The sequence below is a fragment of the Embiotoca jacksoni genome, unplaced genomic scaffold (assembly GCF_022577435.1).
Source record: "Embiotoca jacksoni isolate LCO1_2020_lvr unplaced genomic scaffold, fEmbJac1.0.p SCAF_1, whole genome shotgun sequence".
Classification (NCBI taxonomy): domain Eukaryota; kingdom Metazoa; phylum Chordata; class Actinopteri; family Embiotocidae; genus Embiotoca; species Embiotoca jacksoni.
In genome coordinates, this window is record NW_027185229.1 from 9,179,181 (window position 1) to 9,198,678 (window position 19,498).

Genomic DNA, 19,498 nt, shown 5'->3' on the forward strand with positions numbered 1-19,498 from the left:
ATCCTCTGACGCTCTTCTCCACCTGATCCTCTGCCTTGTTTCTCACAGGAAGAGATGACCAGCGCTTTAGCGACCATGCGTGTGGACTACGACCAGGTGAAGATCAAGGATCTCGACACGTCCAGCAACCCTCTTCTCAACAAGAGGCGCAAGAAGGCTGCTGCAGGGGCCAAGAGTGGGTCCACAGTCTGCCAGAGTCAGTGAGACGAGGAAATCCAGCCAACAGAGAAATGAAGCTCAGAAATGGGAGAAAAGTTCATGTGCAAAAGAGGAAATTATTTAGAGCTGCTGGTGACTCTTCAAAGACTGGACGTTCTCTGGAAAGGAAATGTTTTTTTGTTTTTTTAAAAAGGGAGAATATCGAAACACCGGTATCAAAGCTGGACATTTATCAGACATACCAAGACATGATATCATGTGTATCTTGTCAATGGTAGGAATTAACATCTATGTTCCCTGTGGGCCTGTTTTTTATTATTTTTATGTACGTATGTAATTTTTTTTAGAGCTTGCCTGTTTGTAAGTGTCTGAGCAGACTTGATGTATTTGTAGTGATTTTGTGTATTTGAATGCTGGATCACCTGTTTGCGGTCTCCTTTGCAACTATGCACTAGAGTGCAGATCACACACACACACACACACACATATAAACACAGACACACACACACACAGATACACACACACACACACAGACACACACACACACACACACAGACACAGACACACACACACAGAGACACACACACACACACACACAGACACACACAGACACACAGAAACCAACTGTGGACACACTGTGAAACTGGAACACTCTTTATTGCCTGTGTTATCTTAATGTTGTCTTTCTTGTGCTGCCTTCCTTTCAGGGTTTAAACAAGTCTAACTCTGACTGTCTTGTCGAACTGCAGCCTCCATAATGACCTGACAGTTCAACCCCAGGGAGTTTTTTTGAGGCGAGTATCAAGTAAAATATTTGACTCTGCGTGTCACTGCTGCACGTCAACATTGTGTCCTATTAATGGAGCAACAAGAGGCAGCTCACAGTCTGTCTGCTTTCTGTCAGTGTCTTGCCAGAGAGCTTCATGTAAGCAGTAGTTGGGCAACAGTTGATTGTGCTACACTGAAGAGTTGTGACACTTTTCTTCAGAAAGGTGCATGTTTATGGAGGTTGAGTAAAATGGTTCCTGTAAATAGTGGTTGCAGTTTCCCTTCATAATGCAACACAAGCAAGTCAGTGCAACCTTTAAGGTAATCTCACTAAGGTGCTTCTCTTCCATGTAGATTGTATTTCTTATGTGGTTTTGGATTAAATTTATGTGGTCTTCAGGCTGATGTTTTTTTTAATCATGCTGCTTTGTGCAGCAACTATAAAAAGCAGCAGTGGAGTAGCCATTTGGGGGCTGTCTCACTTGTTTGACAGCAAAAGGTCAACATTATTATGTTTAGATTATAAGGTAAGAACCTTTCCCCCACTTTGATCACATGGTCCTCCTGCAGTATTTAGTGGATAGGTTAGGGGGAACAAATCATAAAAACTCTTTGGCTGCCCTGCTGTAAATATGGCACTTGAGCCATTAATAGAGCGAGACCTCTGTTTTTGTCTCAGGAAAAAGCCCAACAGACAAACAATGAGAAAGTCTGAGAGTGTTTGTGGATGGAATTTTACAGCATGTTGTAAATTACAATACTTCCTCATTTAGAGACAGTGGTGAGACTTTTCATCTTTGTTAGTCAGACATTTTGTGGAAACAGCCCAAACAATGATTAAGCCACCTATGCTTCCCATTAATAAGATGTTGACATAGTGACAAGTGGCTCAGACATGTCTGACTTCAGCTGCTGATCCTCCCTCCTGCTGCACAGAGCTTTGCAATGAAATTAAAAAAAGGATGACTGAATCCAACGATACTGTTAAGTAAGGGGTTAGTCATGGATCAGTTTCATTTCTGCTTTTGGTTTATTTGTCTGTGAAGATTAATTTCAGTATTCAGAAAGTATGTCATTAATTGAATTATTAAGGCTTTTATTAATAAGCTATAACTGAAAGCACTGTTTACTGAAAAGACAAATCGCTCTCAAAGCACAGCACATGAAAATTGTTTGTGTATGAAATATTGTGGTTTGTGATGAGGTGGGTTGATCTTAAATGCTGCCCATGACAATATAAAAGGTTTGATCGAGGCTCAGGGTTTGGTGGGTGTTGGTGGTGGATGGTGGTGGTGGTGGTGGGGGCTGGGGGGGGGGGGGGGGGGGGGGGTTGATCACTTTGGCCTTTATGAAGGAATGTGTTGAAGGTCAGAGGACAGGCGATCTGACCTTCAGCTGTTTCTTCTGTGTTGTCTGAACCCCTTCTGAGCCACGTCCCTTCCCCTATCTGCATGTTTCATTGTCTGTGTCCTGTATATACCTCAACATTATCCCCGATGTCTGTCTTTCCGCCATCTTTTTATATGCATGTTTGTGTCTGAGAATGTCTTGTTAATTCACAAATGAGCCGTTAAAGGCCTTGCTTGAAAATTTGTGTCATCATTATCAGAGGCTGCTGGTATGAGTATCATTACTGCCACCTGAAATAGCCTCAAGTCCTCACAGACAGGTCACATGATGTTCACATTATCTCCAGAGGGTCACAGTGCTGGCAGCTCAGCGCCAGTGTGTGTTTGGGCCTCCTATAGCCAACTAAATTGACATCACAGCATTGTGATAAAGTCATTATTTCAATGCTTATACACACTTTGTCTCCATCTTTACTTTTTTTTTCTCGCTGTTATTTGTTTTACAGATTTGAGTAAATGGATCATGTTGGGTCTTTTAACACAGCTAAGAACTGGAAAAAAGGGGGAAAAAAAAAAAAATCAAGTTTCTATCATTGGAACCATAGAAACTCTCTCACACAGTCCATAGGCCTCAATTTCCACAAGGGATGACTACATCTAATCTTCACCTAAAAACAAGTTCTACCACTTAGACTGTCACTGTAAATCTCATTTTCTCTTCTTGTTACATTGCTTTTTGGGCATGAAATTTGCATAGCAACACACAGGGGAAGTATATACGTGATTTCCTTTTATGCTGTGTTGAGGGTGAAGGCAGAGAGATGAATTCTTTCTCAGCTCAGGTTCTGGGTTCCATACACAGTACGACTCTAGAACTATCTCCTTATTTGGCTCCGGAACCAGCCGTTGACTTTCACACTAACACCCAAATCACAGGCAGTTACATTAATGCCCAACTGGTGTCAGTCATGGTGCTTACTATGAACATTCGAACAACCTCTAGGCATTCTGGGAAGAACCGTTACTATCCCGACGCTGCGTTATGGTTGGTGTTCATTTTTGTATCATTTAATCAGTGTCGAAGACGTGTAACAAAATATTACAGCATATTTATCACTAATGTTGAACATTTGTGAATTTCTATTGATATGGCTGATCATGCTGGACTAGTTTATACGGCATCCTAAATGTCACCGTGAAGTCCTGCCCTGATGGGGACATTTCCCAGTTGTCCCAGGGTGGGTGTGGTGGAAGGAGGGTGCAGAGGGCAGGTACCTCGTCACATCCATTTTAGTGTAAAGCCTTCCTCCTGTTTCCAGCTCTCACACACACCCCCAGCGTGTGTACAGTGAGCATCGGCGGAGGACAGGAAGCTGTTGGACGCACGTATACACACACACACACACACACAGGCTCTCCGCTCTTCATCAGACAGACGCCCATGATGAGAGGCTGCTCCAGCCGGTCCAAACTCGCGCACAACCAGGACAGACCGGGTAAGAGACGTCGCTTTGAAGGCTCTTATCATCCTTGCGTAATGTAATTTTTTAAATTGTGCACCTTGAACCGGATGATAGGCGGACGGCGAAGGGCAGGTCGAGCAGCTCTTAAAAAAAAACAAAAACGTAAACAAGAGGACGTGCTCGTCGGCGTGTTGGCGCTGTCACCGAGACCTTTCCCCTACATAACAACAACAGCCGATAATCTTTGGTTTCATAGGAAGCGGCCTCAGCACTTGTTTTACTAGAACACAAATGAGGAGAGAGGCGGATATGACAATACAAATAATGCTGATAATAAAAGAAATCTGTGGTATCCGAGGAGAGAATCGGATCTCCCAGGGTTCTTTCAGTTTCTATTGGGCTGTTGTTACAGTCACATTTCACTCACCGGTCGTGTGATAGATGTTGCAGGAACTCATTGGTGGTTTTATGGCTGTTGTGGTTGTGCAGCTCACACTGTTCTGCTGCAATGCAATGCACGACACTGATGTCTTACTGCGAAGGCTGATCTGTGACTCGTGAGCGGAAAAGGTCTGGGCATGCTGAATGTTGCTGCCAAAAGTAATGTTAACATAGACTACTATATAGGGAAATGACTTGTCCTGTATGATAGACACAGACTAAAGGCAGCTAGCTGCAATCAGAGCCTGGCAGCTGCTGGGAGGAGGAGCTCAGTCCTGTTTCCTGTTCACATTGTTGTGTACAGTGTGTTAGACACCTCATTTGCCCTCCCTGGGAAATATCTGACTTCATACAAAGCAGATATACAGAACTGTGTAAGTCCTCTTAAAATAGGGCAGATGACTTTTAATACCCATATGCCTCTCAACTTGTATACAGCTGACAATATGTCATGGGACAATCAAAAGTCTGCACTGCAGCATGTTTACTTTCCACTCGCTGAAAGTCTAAAAATAATCCTTAGCATGCTTTACTGTGCCGTTTCTTTGCACCTTTTGAACCTGACATGAATTATATTCTACTAGCAGGCAGGGAATTTGGGAGCGTTTAATTAGAAAACCTACATCTCCCCATATTTAGGTCACAGGCCCTGTTGCTCCACCACCAAAACTGACTTGAAGCTTAATATAATCAGTACACCATGATAGCACATAACACACAACAGATGAGCAGATAGGCCGACTAACCTGAAACTGTGAGCTATAAGTACACCTGTGCAGTTTCATTTAATCCAGTACAACAGCTCTGCAAAAGTCTTTGTAAAGCTTATAATGTTCAGTTATTGTTGACGGTGTTAGTGTGGTGTGGGTCATCTCTGAGGTCATTTCTATGGCCACTGTTGGGCTGTCTCACTTGACTGCATTGTACTGAAGGCTATTCTGTTTACCTGGTTTGAGCAGAATTTTTTTTTAAAAACTTCTTGAAACAGAAGAATCTCTGACACCTTATGAACAAATGTGTTATTTGTTGCAGCACCATTGAGTTGGATTGCATTTCTAATGTGTGGTATATAGATAGTTTGCCAGCCTGGGTCAAATATACAGCAAAGGAGAGAGAGGGTGTAATGCTGCCATCTCATGGACATTGTCAGCCCATGACTGAGGTGTTTTACACAATAGCTCACCTTGTTGGTTAACATCGCAGATGGAACAGAAAATATTTTTTGACTTAATGACTGACAATTTCCCAGCAGATAGTTTGATTGATACCATTTACAATCAAGTCAAGTTTCTCAGTTAGCCATTAGTGTGGGAGTGGTCAGTAAAACCGAAGCAACTAAACAGAAAACAGCCATGAATAATGTGAAAAGGCCAATTATCAGTAGATTGTCTAATCAGAAGAGATGCTGACGAGTTCCTCAATATGAATCATTACTAAAAGCAGCTTTTGAATTGTATTCTATCCCTAACGCACGGCATCATGGCCAGCTTCACATCTTCGGGGGGTTGTTTCATAAGAGCACAAATGACCAGCTGGGCTACTCGTGGATGACTCTTGAATTGACACTAAAGCTGAGTGGTTACCTCAGATTTTCACATTCCTGTGAAACAGGCAAACACAGCCAGGTGTCTTTTGCTGGCAAAAACTACACCAAACCACTGTGCTAAGATAAGATCAAACAGTTTTTAAGCAACACTGAAAATGTGGTTTCTTGAAGGCCCTTCATATCCACACTGTGCTTCCAGGGCCTTTAGAGCCATAGGTTTGCTGCAGCAGGTTTCTTTGTCGCTGTTTAAGAACTTCTGATGCTGTTTGACATTACAACATTTCAAGAAAAGCATAACTACTCGCTTTTACATCCTTGACTCTAGCCAGGAAGGTGCTCTAAGCTTTCCTTATCAGTCAGCTGCCGCACCTGAAAGACCAAAATAATACGGATGAATTTGCTCAAAGGTTACTGTGACCTCACAAAACATGTTTGTGTCCAAACCTCAAATGTTCTTATACTAGTTCATGACAAAATTTCACACATATCTATTGGGACAAAAATATGACCTGATGACTTTTCATATCCAGAAGGTCAAAGGTTAACTTCACTGTAATATCAAAATGTTCTGCAAAAACACATTTAAGTCCATTATTCAACACCATTCAACAGAAGGGGAGAATAGTGACCACACTTAACATTTGGTCAGACTCTTGGCTGATTGCATGGATCTTCTACTGTCAGGTTGAAGATGTGTTAATTCTTTCCAAGTCTCCATTACATTCATAAAATAAGTCTTGCCAGGATATGGATGTAAATTTCAGCTTCACTGATTGGCGGAGGTAACTGCGAGGCGCTGATTTGTAAAAAGCTGTAAAAATGGACTGCACACTTATTGCTCAGAATAGAAAGCCAGATGGTAAACATAGGGGAGCACATTGTGCAGCTGAAGAGCATTTTTTATTTTTCTCCAGAAGACCAAACCAGCACTTTCAAAAACAGTCAGTTTTGTAGATAAAACAAGTTAGGTCACTTCTTAGTAATTCGTTCTAATTCTAATTCGTTGATCTAAGTCTGCCAGAGTAGTAAATATATATAATAAATAGACTTTGCTCAAATCTTCTCCAAGACAACTCCATAAGGTGGCAACATCAGTGTTTTGTGAGAAGCTAAAAAGATACTCAACACTGCTGTAAATATTTGTCAACTAAACATTTTTACAGGAAACAGTTTGAATCATCACAGGAACCTGAAGTGAACATGACTCTTTCAGCATTTTGCACAATTTTGATAAGTTCAGGAGTATTATCATACTCTCTCTGGTGCATTCAAATTAAAAAAAATTTCCCCTCGGGGATTAATAAAGTAAATACCTACCTACCTACCTTCATGTATTCCCTGTAGCTTGGGTTTTTGGGTGCGCTCAGCATAGGTCACTTACGGTTTGAGCAGAAAACCTTGTTGCGCTCGCGCTGCGGTCATTACGGCTGCCCGTCGGTTTCCAGTGTGGCCAGACCGGGGCACGTGACAACGGCACGGGGAGAGAGAGAGGGGGAAGCGCACGAGCGCCGGGACCTTCTCCATCATCCCCGCAGAGCCTCGCGGATGAAACACCGGTCACCTTCAGAGCAGCATCACGGGAAAAGGCCCCGTGTTCCCGTTCCCGTTCCCGCTGCGGCTGCCTCCGCCTCAGCGCAACACGGAATGGAGGACGAAGCGCCGTCAAATCCGCGGGAACTCACCCAAAACCCCCTGAAGAAGATTTGGGTGCCGTGTAAAAATGGCCTTCCTGAAAAACACATTTCCCAAAGAAAGGGTGCGTACGACGAACGTGGCCGGCGTGGTTAGCGCCGGCGCGGAGCTGCTCGTGCGCGGTTTACCGAGCAAAGCGTATTTGAACGTGTTCTCCCGATGCTCGTGGTTGTCCAACCCACCGTGGAGCTCGCGCTGTCTGCCCGGTGTTACCGCCTCCGTCTGGTTTCATGTGCTAGCTAACGTTACTACAGGTGAAAGCGCGTGGCGCTCGGTGCTCAAGGGTTCACGTGTTATGTAAGGTCTCATTCACACGATGTTCACCGCAGAGGAAGGCTGCTCGTGTCGAGGAGAAAGGACTGGCACCGGGGATGCCCGCGTTATTGTTGCTCTGTGCCAAGTTAAGCATCCGTTGTTGGTAAACAGGAATTGTATCCCTGCAGTCATGTGAGTGATTCGCCTTGTTGATGTGCTGCGGTGTTTTTATCATTGGTCACTCGACTGTTTTCCTCACTGTGCCCTGAAAGAGGATTTTTTTTTTTTTTAATTTTTTTTTTTTTTTAGTTAAAAATGTTAGAGAAATGGTGAGCATTGGGGTAAAAATGTCTGTTTGGTTGGTGTAACATGTTGGACATAAGCTGGTTTGCGGCATACACACATATATTCAGATTGCAGAGAGGTAGCGTCGTGCTCAATATGTTAAACTTAAAAACAAATGCATGAACCAGCACCCTTGAAAGCCATCGTGCTCTCTGACCCAGTCATCTGTGCACACACAGCGGCTCAATGTGGAAACTAGCTGTTTGCTTTCTCCAGATGTCTTTGAGTTGTAAAAATGTTTCACAAAGTCCTCTGACACGTCCTGAAACCAGCATGATCTCTGCTCTTCGCCCTCTCGGTGTCTCAGAGTGGGCAACTTTATGCTTTGTACTGAACTCGGTTTTATGTCTTCCATCTACCTTGTGTGATCATCGCATGACTGAAGTATCCACATCTCTTTTGTATTCCAGTATGTATGACCAACTGTCCCACCCTGATTGTGACAGTGGGCCTTCCTGCCAGAGGAAAGACCTACATCTCCAAGAAGCTGACCCGCTATCTCAACTGGATCGGCGTGCCCACCAGAGGTACAACCTCCACCAGCTGTTCGCTGCAGCCTAACAAACTAGAGTGAAACATAGCACGGCTTTAGAAACATCACTTAATGAGACTTAAATCAGTGTTGTGTTTGAAAGTCAAAGTAAAAGGGATGTCAAAGGGTTTTGCCTCCATATTTTTCTCCACAGAGTTCAATGTTGGGCAGTACAGAAGAGAGTTCGTGAAGATCTACAAGTCATTTGAGTTCTTCCGTCCAGACAACGAGGAGGGGTTAAAGATCAGAAGGTAAGAGTAGTTTATGGCCTCAGATGGACTCTGGAATTTCATAATCACCAGTCATGTAATGTTTATGGGTTATCTGTGATTTTGCAGACAGTGTGCTTCTGCGGCGCTGAGCGATGTGCGACAGTACCTCACAGAGGAAGGAGGCCAAGTTGCGGTATGTCAAATGATAAATGCTGTATTGGGAGAGATATTATATACAGTTTAAATAGCATCAGTTGTATAAATACATACAGTCCAATGCTAAACGTCTTCTCCATTGCTGTTCTGTGTTTAAAGGTTTTTGATGCCACAAACACTACCAGAGAAAGAAGAGAAACCATCGTCCAGTTTGCGGAGCAGAATGGCTTTAAGGTAACTTGTTGGGTCGCAGCGCTCAGTGAGGACACTGCTTTTTGTGTTGATACTGAGTCAGTGTTGTTTCCCCTCTCCTCCCAGGTGTTCTTTGTGGAGTCGGTGTGTGAAGACCCAGATGTCATACAGGAGAACATAGTGGTGAGCGGCTGTGTTTGTCAGATGTTTTTGTCTCGAGGAAATAAGCCCGTGTCCTTGTTGTGCTCACCGCTCTGCTGTTGCTTCGTTTAGCAAGTGAAGCTGGGCAGCCCCGACTACACAAACTGCAACACCGAGGAAGCGGCGGAAGATTTCATGAAGAGGATCCAGTGTTATGAAAACTCCTACGAGACGCTGGATGAAGTTCTAGACAGGTGAGGTGGAGGCTGTGTTAGACATGATGTACCGCCAGTCCTCGTGTCACAATGAAAAATGAAAATATCAGTCAGAATTTCTTAGCGCAGGTTTCCCTAAGTATTGAAAGCCTATGCTCATAAAACTTGCTCAGAACCATATGAAAATTAAAGCTTATTTTACTTTATATTTTAATGCATTTCAGTATGGTTAACAACATTAGTTTGGCTGTTTTGGGTTTTTGCTCATTTGCAGATATGAATACATTTTTAATGAGCCTTTTCTGGAAAGTTTAACAAATGTATAAAACAACCTAACTTTGTGTCTGAACTGTTTTTCCACTAAAGGGTTCAACTACCTCATTAAATCTCTGTTTATTCTGTCTATTTGATTATGATTGGCTTCTAAACTTATGATGTCACACGTGCAAGATCTAAACTGAGATTTAAGGTGAACACAGAAACCTTCCCTATGCAGCCGATCGGTACCAATGAGAACAACCTTGTGGTGTCAGACTCTGTACAGACAACATCCTGCACACTGAAACTCGAGTGACATAAGAACAACACAATGATGAACACAAGTCTTTTTTTATTCATGGTCTCCTCTCAGGGATCTGTCCTATATTAAAATCATGGACGTGGGTCAGCGCTTCCTGGTCAACAGAGTGTTGGACCACATCCAGAGCCGGATCGTCTACTACCTCATGAACATCCACATCACGCCGCGCTCCATCTACCTGTGCCGCCACGGAGAGAGCGAGCTTAATGTTAAGGGTCGAATCGGAGGAGACTCAGGCCTCACGTCTCGGGGCAAAGAGGTACAACAGACTTCGCAATACAAGAGAAGTGTCCTCAGAACTGCGACTTACTTTTTCCTGATGTGGTGTATTAAAAAAAAAAAAAAAAAAACTTTGTTTACCTCTCTGCAGTTCGCTAAGAAGCTGAGCCAGTTCATCGAGGCACAGAAAATCAGCGACCTGAAGGTGTGGACAAGTCAGATGAAGAGAACCATCCAGACGGCCGAGGCTCTTAGTGTGCCCTATGAACAGTGGAAGGTCCTGAATGAGATCGATGCTGTACGTGTTGCTCTCTTGGCTTCCAAGCACTTGTGTTCACGGTCTCTTTGTGCCGTGTTGGTAGAATTTAACCTGTGTGTAATGACATTTTAGGGTGTGTGTGAGGATATGATGTATGAGGAGATCCAGGACCACTACCCTCTGGAGTTTGCCCTGAGAGACCAGGACAAATACCGCTATCGGTACCCTAAAGGAGAGGTCAGTTATATTTGTCTATTGATGCTGTTAAAGTGTGTTGCTGTACGTCCACGTAGAAGAAACATGCTTGGAGACGGCGTCTGATTGAATTTTGGAAATTGCCAAAGCAGAGCCGAGTCTCCTTTGTGAATATAATGACATACTCTCTCCGTGTGTGTGTGTGTGTGTGTGTTGTGTGTTTTCACCTCCAGTTCACCCCATTACTTCTCCATTAATGTCACACAGGAAGATGGATGTGGGCATTAGTTGGTTGCCCGGTCAGACCGTGCTGATGTAGCACTTTGGGACTGTTTTAAAGCCAGCGTTAATCTAAACAGCCTGTTTGGAGTTTTCCACTTGTTGTGCGTAATTGCTCAGAAGAACATGTGAAGAAAATGGATAGAGAGAAAGTGTTCATTTACAGATGTTTGTTTTTGATGACGATGCGGGTATTGCTCTGATTTCTTATCTATTTCTTTTGTCTTTTTTCAATGTCTTGTCTCACTCAGTCCTACGAGGACCTGGTGCAGCGATTGGAGCCGGTCATCATGGAGTTGGAGAGGCAGGAGAACGTGCTGGTCGTCTGTCACCAGGCTGTCATGCGCTGCCTGTTGGCCTACTTTCTGGACAAGACAGCAGGTCGGTCATTGAACTCGGAGGTTCCCGAACTTCTTGGGTCATGCACCGGTGTACGAATTTCCCAAGCATGACTTCCCACTGCAATCACCTAACAGTTCTTTTTCATTAGATCAAATTCATCTACTTAACCATGCAATGGCCTCATAAAGGGTAAATAACATCAACATAGGGCCACCGTTTCATAATCAAAGGATACAGCTCTTGATACAAATGGTGCCACTCTGCATCTCAACTTCTAACTCGGACTCCTCTTCAGCATTGAATGGCTCGTCTGACCCGTCGGGGCGAAGCCAAATTCCCCTCGTTCCAAAAATCAACAACCGAGGAGTCCGTTCTGTCGGCGTCCAGCTAACATGTTGTGTGCTCTAAAATCTAGTTTTCATCCAGCCAGACTCTTGCGTACCACCAGTGCTACTCGTACCACAGTTTGGTAATCACAGCAATAATTGAACCTAAAGGAGCCTTAACGTAAAAACCTACATCCAGAGGCAGCATTGTGGCAAATGACACTGGATTCAGTTAATGCATTTAAATACAGTAAGTTTGGGGACAAGAAGACACAGGATGAAACTATAAAATAGTTGTTACTGGAAAACACAGACCAAACCCATAACTAGGACGAAAGGGTCATTTTTTTTTTACTTTTTAGGATCTTTCCAACAAATATCTGCCCATTTTCCTTTTACTTACTCCTGCTGAAGGCCGTGCGAGGAATGAATTCACGTGTACGGTGTGTTTCAGCACCGTCTCCAGCTGCTTCGTCACTTTATCGGGCCGCGTTAACCTCTGTTCCAAATTTGACCGTGCGGACGTTCGTTGTCGGCCAATACAGACACGGATGCTCCGTGTTTGGAAACCGAGAATTCATATTTGTAGCAGGTTTCATCACCATGTTTGGTGTATTGTCACACTACCAGACCATGAACTGTCGTGTCACTCTCATCCACTGTTGAGTGTTTGTAATTGCTCTGCTCAGTATTCATTTATTACCCGCATACAGTGAAATATATAAATCACAGCCTTTTTCAGGCCTGTGTCCCGGGCAGTTTTATAAGACGCACATGTCATAAAGTATTTACACCTTGCTTTGAATAAGGTACTGGATAAAATGTTTTGTTCACTCACATGTTCCGTGTAAAGCTCTGACATACTTTTATAGAGTCTCGAGATGTGTGCTTCACTCCTGGCTGACCGACCTAATTTCTATTTTGTAGTTCAGGGCGTTGTAACAAAAATAGTCCAATTTATCTTCTTTTTTTTTCTTTTTTTTTTCTCTTGATTTCTCCTTTTCAAAGTATAGTTTATATCGAGTGCAGGATACACAACAAGTTGGGCTCTTTCCGTCGCAGGGAAAAATGCCACCAGAAATCAGATTCCAGAAATCATCTGAAAATACAAGACAGGATCTGCTGTTCCTCTTTTGTTCTGCTGGTTTAATGAACTGCTGATTTGTCCTTACAGAAGAGCTGCCGTACCTGAAGTGCCCGCTGCACACTGTGTTGAAGCTAACGCCAGTGGCCTACGGTAGGACTGCTCCCCTGTCAGTATGTAATGAACCAAATAAAAAGAATCACGAGCTAACGAAACAAACCTTCTGTCTGCACGATCAGGCTGTAAAGTGGAGTCCATCAGCCTAAATGTGGACGCGGTCAACACACACAGAGAAAGACCAGAGGTGAGTGTAACGACACACAGACACGCAAAACAGCACAACTGACCCACTTTTGTTTTTTTGACAAGATGTCTCCATAACGGGTTAGTCCGACAGTTTGAGGTGCTGAACCATCTTCTGCAGCTGTTATGTTGTGTTTTTCCTGCACTTTATGCTGATGGACATTTTTTTTCATAATCAGTGCAGAGCAGGTTTTTGTGTCAGACTGTGTGTGGATTAAAGGTCCATAGAAACAACCTCTAATGCTCTTACTGCTTCTAAGGCGCCACATTTTCACCCTCACATCCATTAGGTCAGCATGCCTCTCAGTCGACGTGTTACAATCCTGATCAGCATCAAAAGCTGTATATGAAGTATTATACCAGTGAATTGACAGTATGAACCGCACATGAGTAAACTGATATGATGCAAGGCAATCAGCACAAGCAGAATAATTGAATTTAGATGATGGTTCAATACAAATACAAATACAGCCTCTTTGTGTGATCTTAGCTTTTTGCAGCTGATAAATCCAGATTTTTTTTTTTTTAATTTTTTTTTAAGGATGAGCATCAGATAAACAAGAGCATTAAAACTTTGCATGCAGTGGTTTCATTTCTTCTGGACACACAACTGATGGACACGTCTGACAGATAAAACCCTCAACCATGTTTAAGAACTAAATGTCATACATGTTTTCAAGTCCTGGTGCGTGCAGTGGATCTCATGTCTCCCTTGTGTTTTGATTCCTCCTCCTCTTTGTTTTGTTTTTTTATCGAACAGAACGTAGAAGTGTCGCGGATGTCAGAGGAGGCTTTGCTAACAGTGCCAGCTCACCAATGAGTCCCCCCCTTCCCCCTCCCCCTCCCTGAACTCCCTCCCCCCCCCTCCCTGAACTCCCCCCACTCTCTTTTAGCCTTCATTACGCACACTGAACCCTTCCGACGCACAATGTACCCTCCAGACGCACAATGTACCCTCCAAGTGAATGCTGCTGTCTTCTGTTTTATCTCCACTCATATTTTAAGACGTGATGACGGTGGTAATTGACTGGAATCCAGTTTCTAATTCTCAACTATTAATCCTGTCACGGATCTTGTGTCATGCACATTCTCTCATTTTTGGAGAATGAATGAGAAGCAGATAAAGGTTTATTTGAACTGATACTGCACTCCCAACTGTGAAGCAAAGAAACTCACCTTTCCTGTTGAAGTATTAATTACATGTAGCTGATTTTCTTATTGGTCTTGTCTGTTGAACTGATTTAACAATGTTTTGCCGGTGTCTCATCACTTTATATTTCTGTTGGTAGGAGTCAGGGAACTGTAATCTTAATTTTACAGCACTGCACAACAGAACAATGTTGTGCATTATTTCTAGTTTGCACATGAAAATCAACTGTTTAGTTATGTTGGATGTCTAAAACTGTCTAATGAAAACCCTGGAAGTACAGAAGTCTCTTGGTAATTTGTTAAACTGTGTGAAGTATATTCATATCACTGATCAGAATTAAAAGCAAAGTATCTGTTTATTGTTTCTAAATAAACTCCACTCAACCATTTCATGTATCCTTACCACACTCTGTGCTTCATTTCAAAAAGATTGGCGTGAAAGTTGCTTTAGGGTTCAATAATGTTAAGTTAGGAAAACATAAAATAGGTACAAAACGCTGGTCTGGTCATCTCTTCCTGACTCGGTATTTCCTTGATATCGTCACTATCTCCAGATCCAAGGTTCAGTGGCTTCCTGCTTCACTCTGCTGTTTAAACTGAACACTTCATTCATATGCAAAGACTCCTCTGGGATGAATAACAATCTGCTGCCATTCACCAGCCTAAACAAAATACTCGCCGTGTAACACAGATTTCTGTCTGCTGACAAAGTGAGCGCTTGTTGAAATATCAGCATTGTGTTTTTAAAGTATAAATCATATTTTTTAGAAATATAAAGTAACATTTAGTACAAAAAAGTTGCAACGGATTTGAGTTCTACAGAAGCAGGTACATTTCAGGATGAATCACATTTACACAAATAAAAGTGGAGCATATTAGTAACATCTGTTGGGAAATATTCAATTTGATCCACGCTTCACAGAGAGAAAGGAGGCTTTCAGCACTGTACCAGAGACCAGTCTACTCTCACTGATGACTGTCTGGGTGATGTGGCCACCCGATACAGTGCCTCAGTCCAAAAGCTGAAAATGTATCTGAAGTCTTGGAAAACTGCCATAAAAACCATGACAACAAGAGCCAAACACATCACTGACAAAGAGCAACATGGGTATGATGGACAGTGTAAAGAGGCGTTGACAGATGGAAAAAGGAGCCGGACACCTTGATAAAGTGTTTTAAGGATGGTAAAGCTTCATTGTTTTCTTGCCTCCTTGTAAAGGTGGATATACGTGTGTGTGTGTGTGTGTGTATATCTGACGCTGCTGCGTTCGTCCTTACAGAATGTAAACATCCACCGGACGACTGAAGACGCCCTGCAGACCGTCCCTCCTCACCTCTGATGCCTTCGCTGGCGACGTCGGACCTCTCCTCCTCTCTCGCCACCCTTCCCGGTGACAAGACTCTTCGGCTTTCCCCATCTCTCCGATCTGCACCACCCGCTCGCACCGGTGACCGTCTGGGTGATGTGCCTCCTTCACCGCTGTCACGCGCACACACACACACACACACACACACACACAAACTAACACACCTCTCTGTTTATCTTTTCTAAGGGATTTTGAAGGAGCTCAACCAGAGCACACGAGCGTCGGGGCCTCAGAGCTCTCATTTGAACACAGTGTTGCACGCGGCATAGCTGCTGCTGTATTTATGAATCAAACTGCACAGAAGGGTGTTGGCTTGCAGCAGATTCCTGCTTGTTGCTCTGCTCCGTATGGTTTCACTGCGTTGATATTGTGCCGCTGTAGAATTAACACGGAAGGTTAATGTAATGTGTTTTGAGGTATTAACCGTGTGGTTTCATCTGATGAGCCTGTGATTTTTCTGCTACGTGATTGGTCAAATCAGAAGGTGGCAGCTGATGAAGGGAGGAGGGGCTGGTGATTGGGAGGAACAGGTGGAGCATAGAGGTGTAGGTTCCATGAATACAATCAGATAAAGTGGGATGGTAGAGTATAAATTTATGATAATAAACCAGGAGTGTTCAGGAACTAAACACCTTTTGTACGTGGTAATTAGGCCATACTGCTCCTCCTTGAAAATATATGCCTTCTTCAAGCAGTATCGATGCAGTGCAAATCAGTTTACCTCCAGCAGTCACACGCTTTGTGTGCCTCTTCTGTAGGAATGCATTGCGTGTCCAGGAAATACTGCTGATGAAACAAAAGTGAACTTCAAAAGTGTTTGAATCGATTTTGTAACACCACGTCCTTGTCTTTGAACGAGTCTTTATGTAAATCATTTGGATTCAGTTGTGACACTGTCTGCAACACTTCCCCTTCCTCTCAGCTGAAATAACACAGCGACTGTGCATAAGGTGACCAAAGTTTTAACTAAAAACAACTTCCTCTAAAACAGAACAAATGTATTTATAGATACGGCGGCAGCACAAACTATGAACAAGCAACAACAGGTAGAAACAACTGACTTTTATTGTCTTTCACTTTTTCCTTACATGGGTGATGGTGGCTTCTTTACAGACAGCTCTTTGCTATATGTGATTTAATGCCACAATTCCTTATGTCCTGAACAGAGAAATTTTGGAGACAAATTTGAAACAACAGTGACAGGACACAGACTCACACACACAAAATACAAAAACCTGGTTGTTTTATTTGCCACAACACGTCCTCGATGCCCCTGTATTCATGGCTATCAACTTGATTAATACTTTAAGGACCCGCCTTTGTTTGGGGATTTGTTCTAAGTGGCTGAAAATGAAACTGGTAAATATTTCATTATATACAGTAATTGATACTCATGAATACAGGGAACTACTCGAGACGGATGCAAAGGGTGTCTCTGCCGGATTGGTCACGTTCCTCTCATCTCCTCACTGATTGGCTGTTAAATCCTTTAGTTCTGCACTCTTGTGCTGATTGGCCCACAAGAGTGTTCCCAGGCTTGTACGGGACCAAGGACAACACCGTCATCAGAACTGTGAAGAAGACAGCATTTCATTATTTTTCATCTTTGCATATGTGTTGTTGTTTTTTAATAATAAAAACCACATGCAGTTTGACCTTTAAATGCAGAAAAAACCCACAAGCAATATCCCAACTTGAGCAGCAACAGCAGAGAAGAAGTTGCTTACGTTCTTGAGGAATTCTTCAGCGACGATACGGGCCCTGGCATTAACAGACAGTTTCATCTCGCTGATCTCCTTGTCGATCTCCTCCATGAAGTGGATGACAAAGTCCACAAGCTTGTGTTTGTACATCTGCTCCGTGTGGAAGTTGGTGATCAAGAAGCTAATATCATATCCCTGAGGAAACGATACCGAAACGAGTCAGAGAGACTGGTCAGCACATCTGACAAGAAATATTTTGAGGTGTTTGATGTTTGTTTACTGTCTTGACTATATTTGAGCATAAAGAGCCTTAAAAAGATCCCACTGTTCCTCATTTTATATATTTGTATTCTTCCTGTCTTACTGTACATTGATTCCTCTTCCGCCATTAGCTGCTTTTATTCTATTATATAAAACCCATATTACCCCTCTCCCTGTCCATCCCTTACCTCGACTGGTTTCCTCCTCAGAATGAAGAAGTTCTCTGCTCTCATCATCATGAAGCGCATAAACTTGTGGCAGAGGATCTTCTCAATCTCATCAGCCTGTAGTCAATAACAACATGAGTTCGTTTTGATGCATATTTAGACTGTGAAAGACAATTATCAATAGTTCATGAAACCAGTCAAAATCATGCTGGTTTTAATGACCTGCTTGACAGCAATGCTGACTCTGACAGAGTTGATGGATCCCTCAATGAGAATTTTCTCCTTGTCATTGCGGCTGATCACCACGGGCTGAAGTAGCAGCTCCTTACTGCTCCTGTAACCACATCAAAACGCATCATAAACAGTCCTTTTCACTTAAGAACTAATCTGTTTTCCAGATACAGGGACTTATTATTGTGCCTAAGACCCCACAACACAGTGTAGTGACTCTTACAGGATGGAGCAAGTCTCAATTTTAGAGTCTTGACCCTGCTTGTTGTCATTTTTTCTTCCCTCCTAGATTTTCTTATGCATATTTGCACAAGTCCTAACTTGTGTGACAGCAGCAGATGATCTGCACACAGTTTCAGGGCAGGAGAAACAGGAGGAAGCAAAGACCGGGGACAACTAGGCGACACTTCTACCTCTACAGGCCAGTGTTGGTTTAAACATACCTGACCTCCACCTCCGGCTTGTTGTGACGCTCCACCACCTGAGAGGAGAAGTTTTCCAGACAGAGGGCAGCCTGCAAGGTGGCCCTCACAGCGTTTAAGTAGGGGCGCAGAGTCGCTGTCTGGGGAGAGATGGAATAAGATCAGTGGCTGGGTGGGTCACTACTGTGCATGATGTTATTCTTATATAGATCAGGGTACGTGCAGAGTGAAGCTCCCAGCTGCAGGGTCAGACGATGAGGTCAGGTTTGATGAGTGAGCTGTGGGCAAGGATGCAGTGGGTAACCTGACGTCCTATTAACCCACTTACAACCAGGCTTGCCCACTTTGATTTGAAAAATAAAGCTATTTTTCGTTATTTTAGGCAGAAAAAAACCCATAAAACCTTTAACAAATGCCAGTTTTCTATGAAGATTTCGCATGGAAGGAAGTGATTTGGCTGGCAGTGGATGTGATGCGTTCAAGTGACCGAGATTGCGGTTCATCCAAATTCATCACGTCTAGCTTCATTATCGTGTCTTATGCCAAGGATATACGCTATTTAATGACGGAGCTCGGGGGAGCAATGAGGAGAAAAGTGGCTGAGATGAAAAGACAGTTCAGCCTCTGGTTTCTGCAAACCGTGTCAAGGATGCCCGTCATCTCATTTTACTGCAGCCAACCAGAAACCCTGTCTACGAGAGACACGGAGCTAGCTCGCTAATTTTGGCCTTAAATGTAGCCGTATTTAGGGAAAATAAATCGCTAAATAACAAAATATAAAGATACATTCAGTGGAGGGGACTTACCATTTTTGCGCTGTAAAAGACGGAAGTTCCTCAGCCACGCCTGCGACGAGTCTTCCGTAAATCCTACATAGTCAAGTAAAGCTTAGGGTGCGTTTGTTTTTTACTTTGCTCTTAGTTTGAGGAAGCGGATGTCCTCACACTGGCGTTTGAGTTATTTGTCTCCGCCCAGGTGGAGTATAATTGTAGAAAAACGAGCGCACTCTAAGGTGTGCCCATTTCGGTCCAGGAATGGGAGGTATATTTTTCGGCGGCCGTCTGGTTTTGAGTTATTTTGACCTTCTGTAACACGTTTTTTTTTAAATAAATGATGTGAATGAATACGTTATAACACACGTATGA

At 43.2% G+C, this 19,498-nt stretch overlaps 2 protein-coding genes across 5 annotated transcripts; one reads left to right on the forward strand and one right to left on the reverse strand.

Annotated features, from left to right (window-relative positions):
* The first annotated feature begins 3,598 nt into the window (after positions 1 to 3,598).
* pfkfb4a (6-phosphofructo-2-kinase/fructose-2,6-biphosphatase 4a) lies at positions 3,599 to 17,591 on the forward strand. Of its 4 annotated transcripts, none has more exons than XM_069152130.1 (14): positions 3,599 to 3,772; positions 8,429 to 8,545; positions 8,705 to 8,801; positions 8,889 to 8,955; positions 9,078 to 9,152; positions 9,237 to 9,293; positions 9,384 to 9,505; positions 10,098 to 10,305; positions 10,417 to 10,563; positions 10,657 to 10,761; positions 11,250 to 11,379; positions 12,841 to 12,903; positions 12,990 to 13,054; positions 15,483 to 17,591. In XM_069152130.1, the coding sequence occupies exons 1-14, from the start codon at positions 3,718 to 3,720 to the stop codon at positions 15,540 to 15,542; spliced, it is 1,368 nt and encodes a 455-aa protein (XP_069008231.1). In that variant the 5' UTR covers positions 3,599 to 3,717; the 3' UTR covers positions 15,543 to 17,591. The 4 variants fall into 4 exon arrangements, with proteins under 4 accessions (XP_069008231.1, XP_069008145.1, XP_069007976.1 ...); XM_069152044.1 differs by lacking the exon at positions 15,483 to 17,591 and adding an exon at positions 13,814 to 14,591 and having other exon boundaries at positions 3,600 to 3,772; XM_069151875.1 differs by lacking the exons at positions 3,599 to 3,772; positions 15,483 to 17,591 and adding exons at positions 7,187 to 7,482; positions 13,814 to 14,591.
* LOC138199915 (actin-related protein 2/3 complex subunit 4) lies at positions 16,617 to 19,260 on the reverse strand. Its single transcript, XM_069152258.1, has 6 exons — positions 19,160 to 19,260; positions 18,375 to 18,493; positions 17,923 to 18,034; positions 17,722 to 17,817; positions 17,297 to 17,467; positions 16,617 to 17,140 (listed from the first exon to the last, which is right to left on the reverse strand). Exons 1-6 carry the CDS (start codon positions 19,160 to 19,162, stop codon positions 17,135 to 17,137), a joined length of 507 nt encoding a protein of 168 aa, XP_069008359.1. The 5' UTR covers positions 19,163 to 19,260; the 3' UTR covers positions 16,617 to 17,134.
* Positions 19,261 to 19,498: the final 238 nt, after the last annotated feature.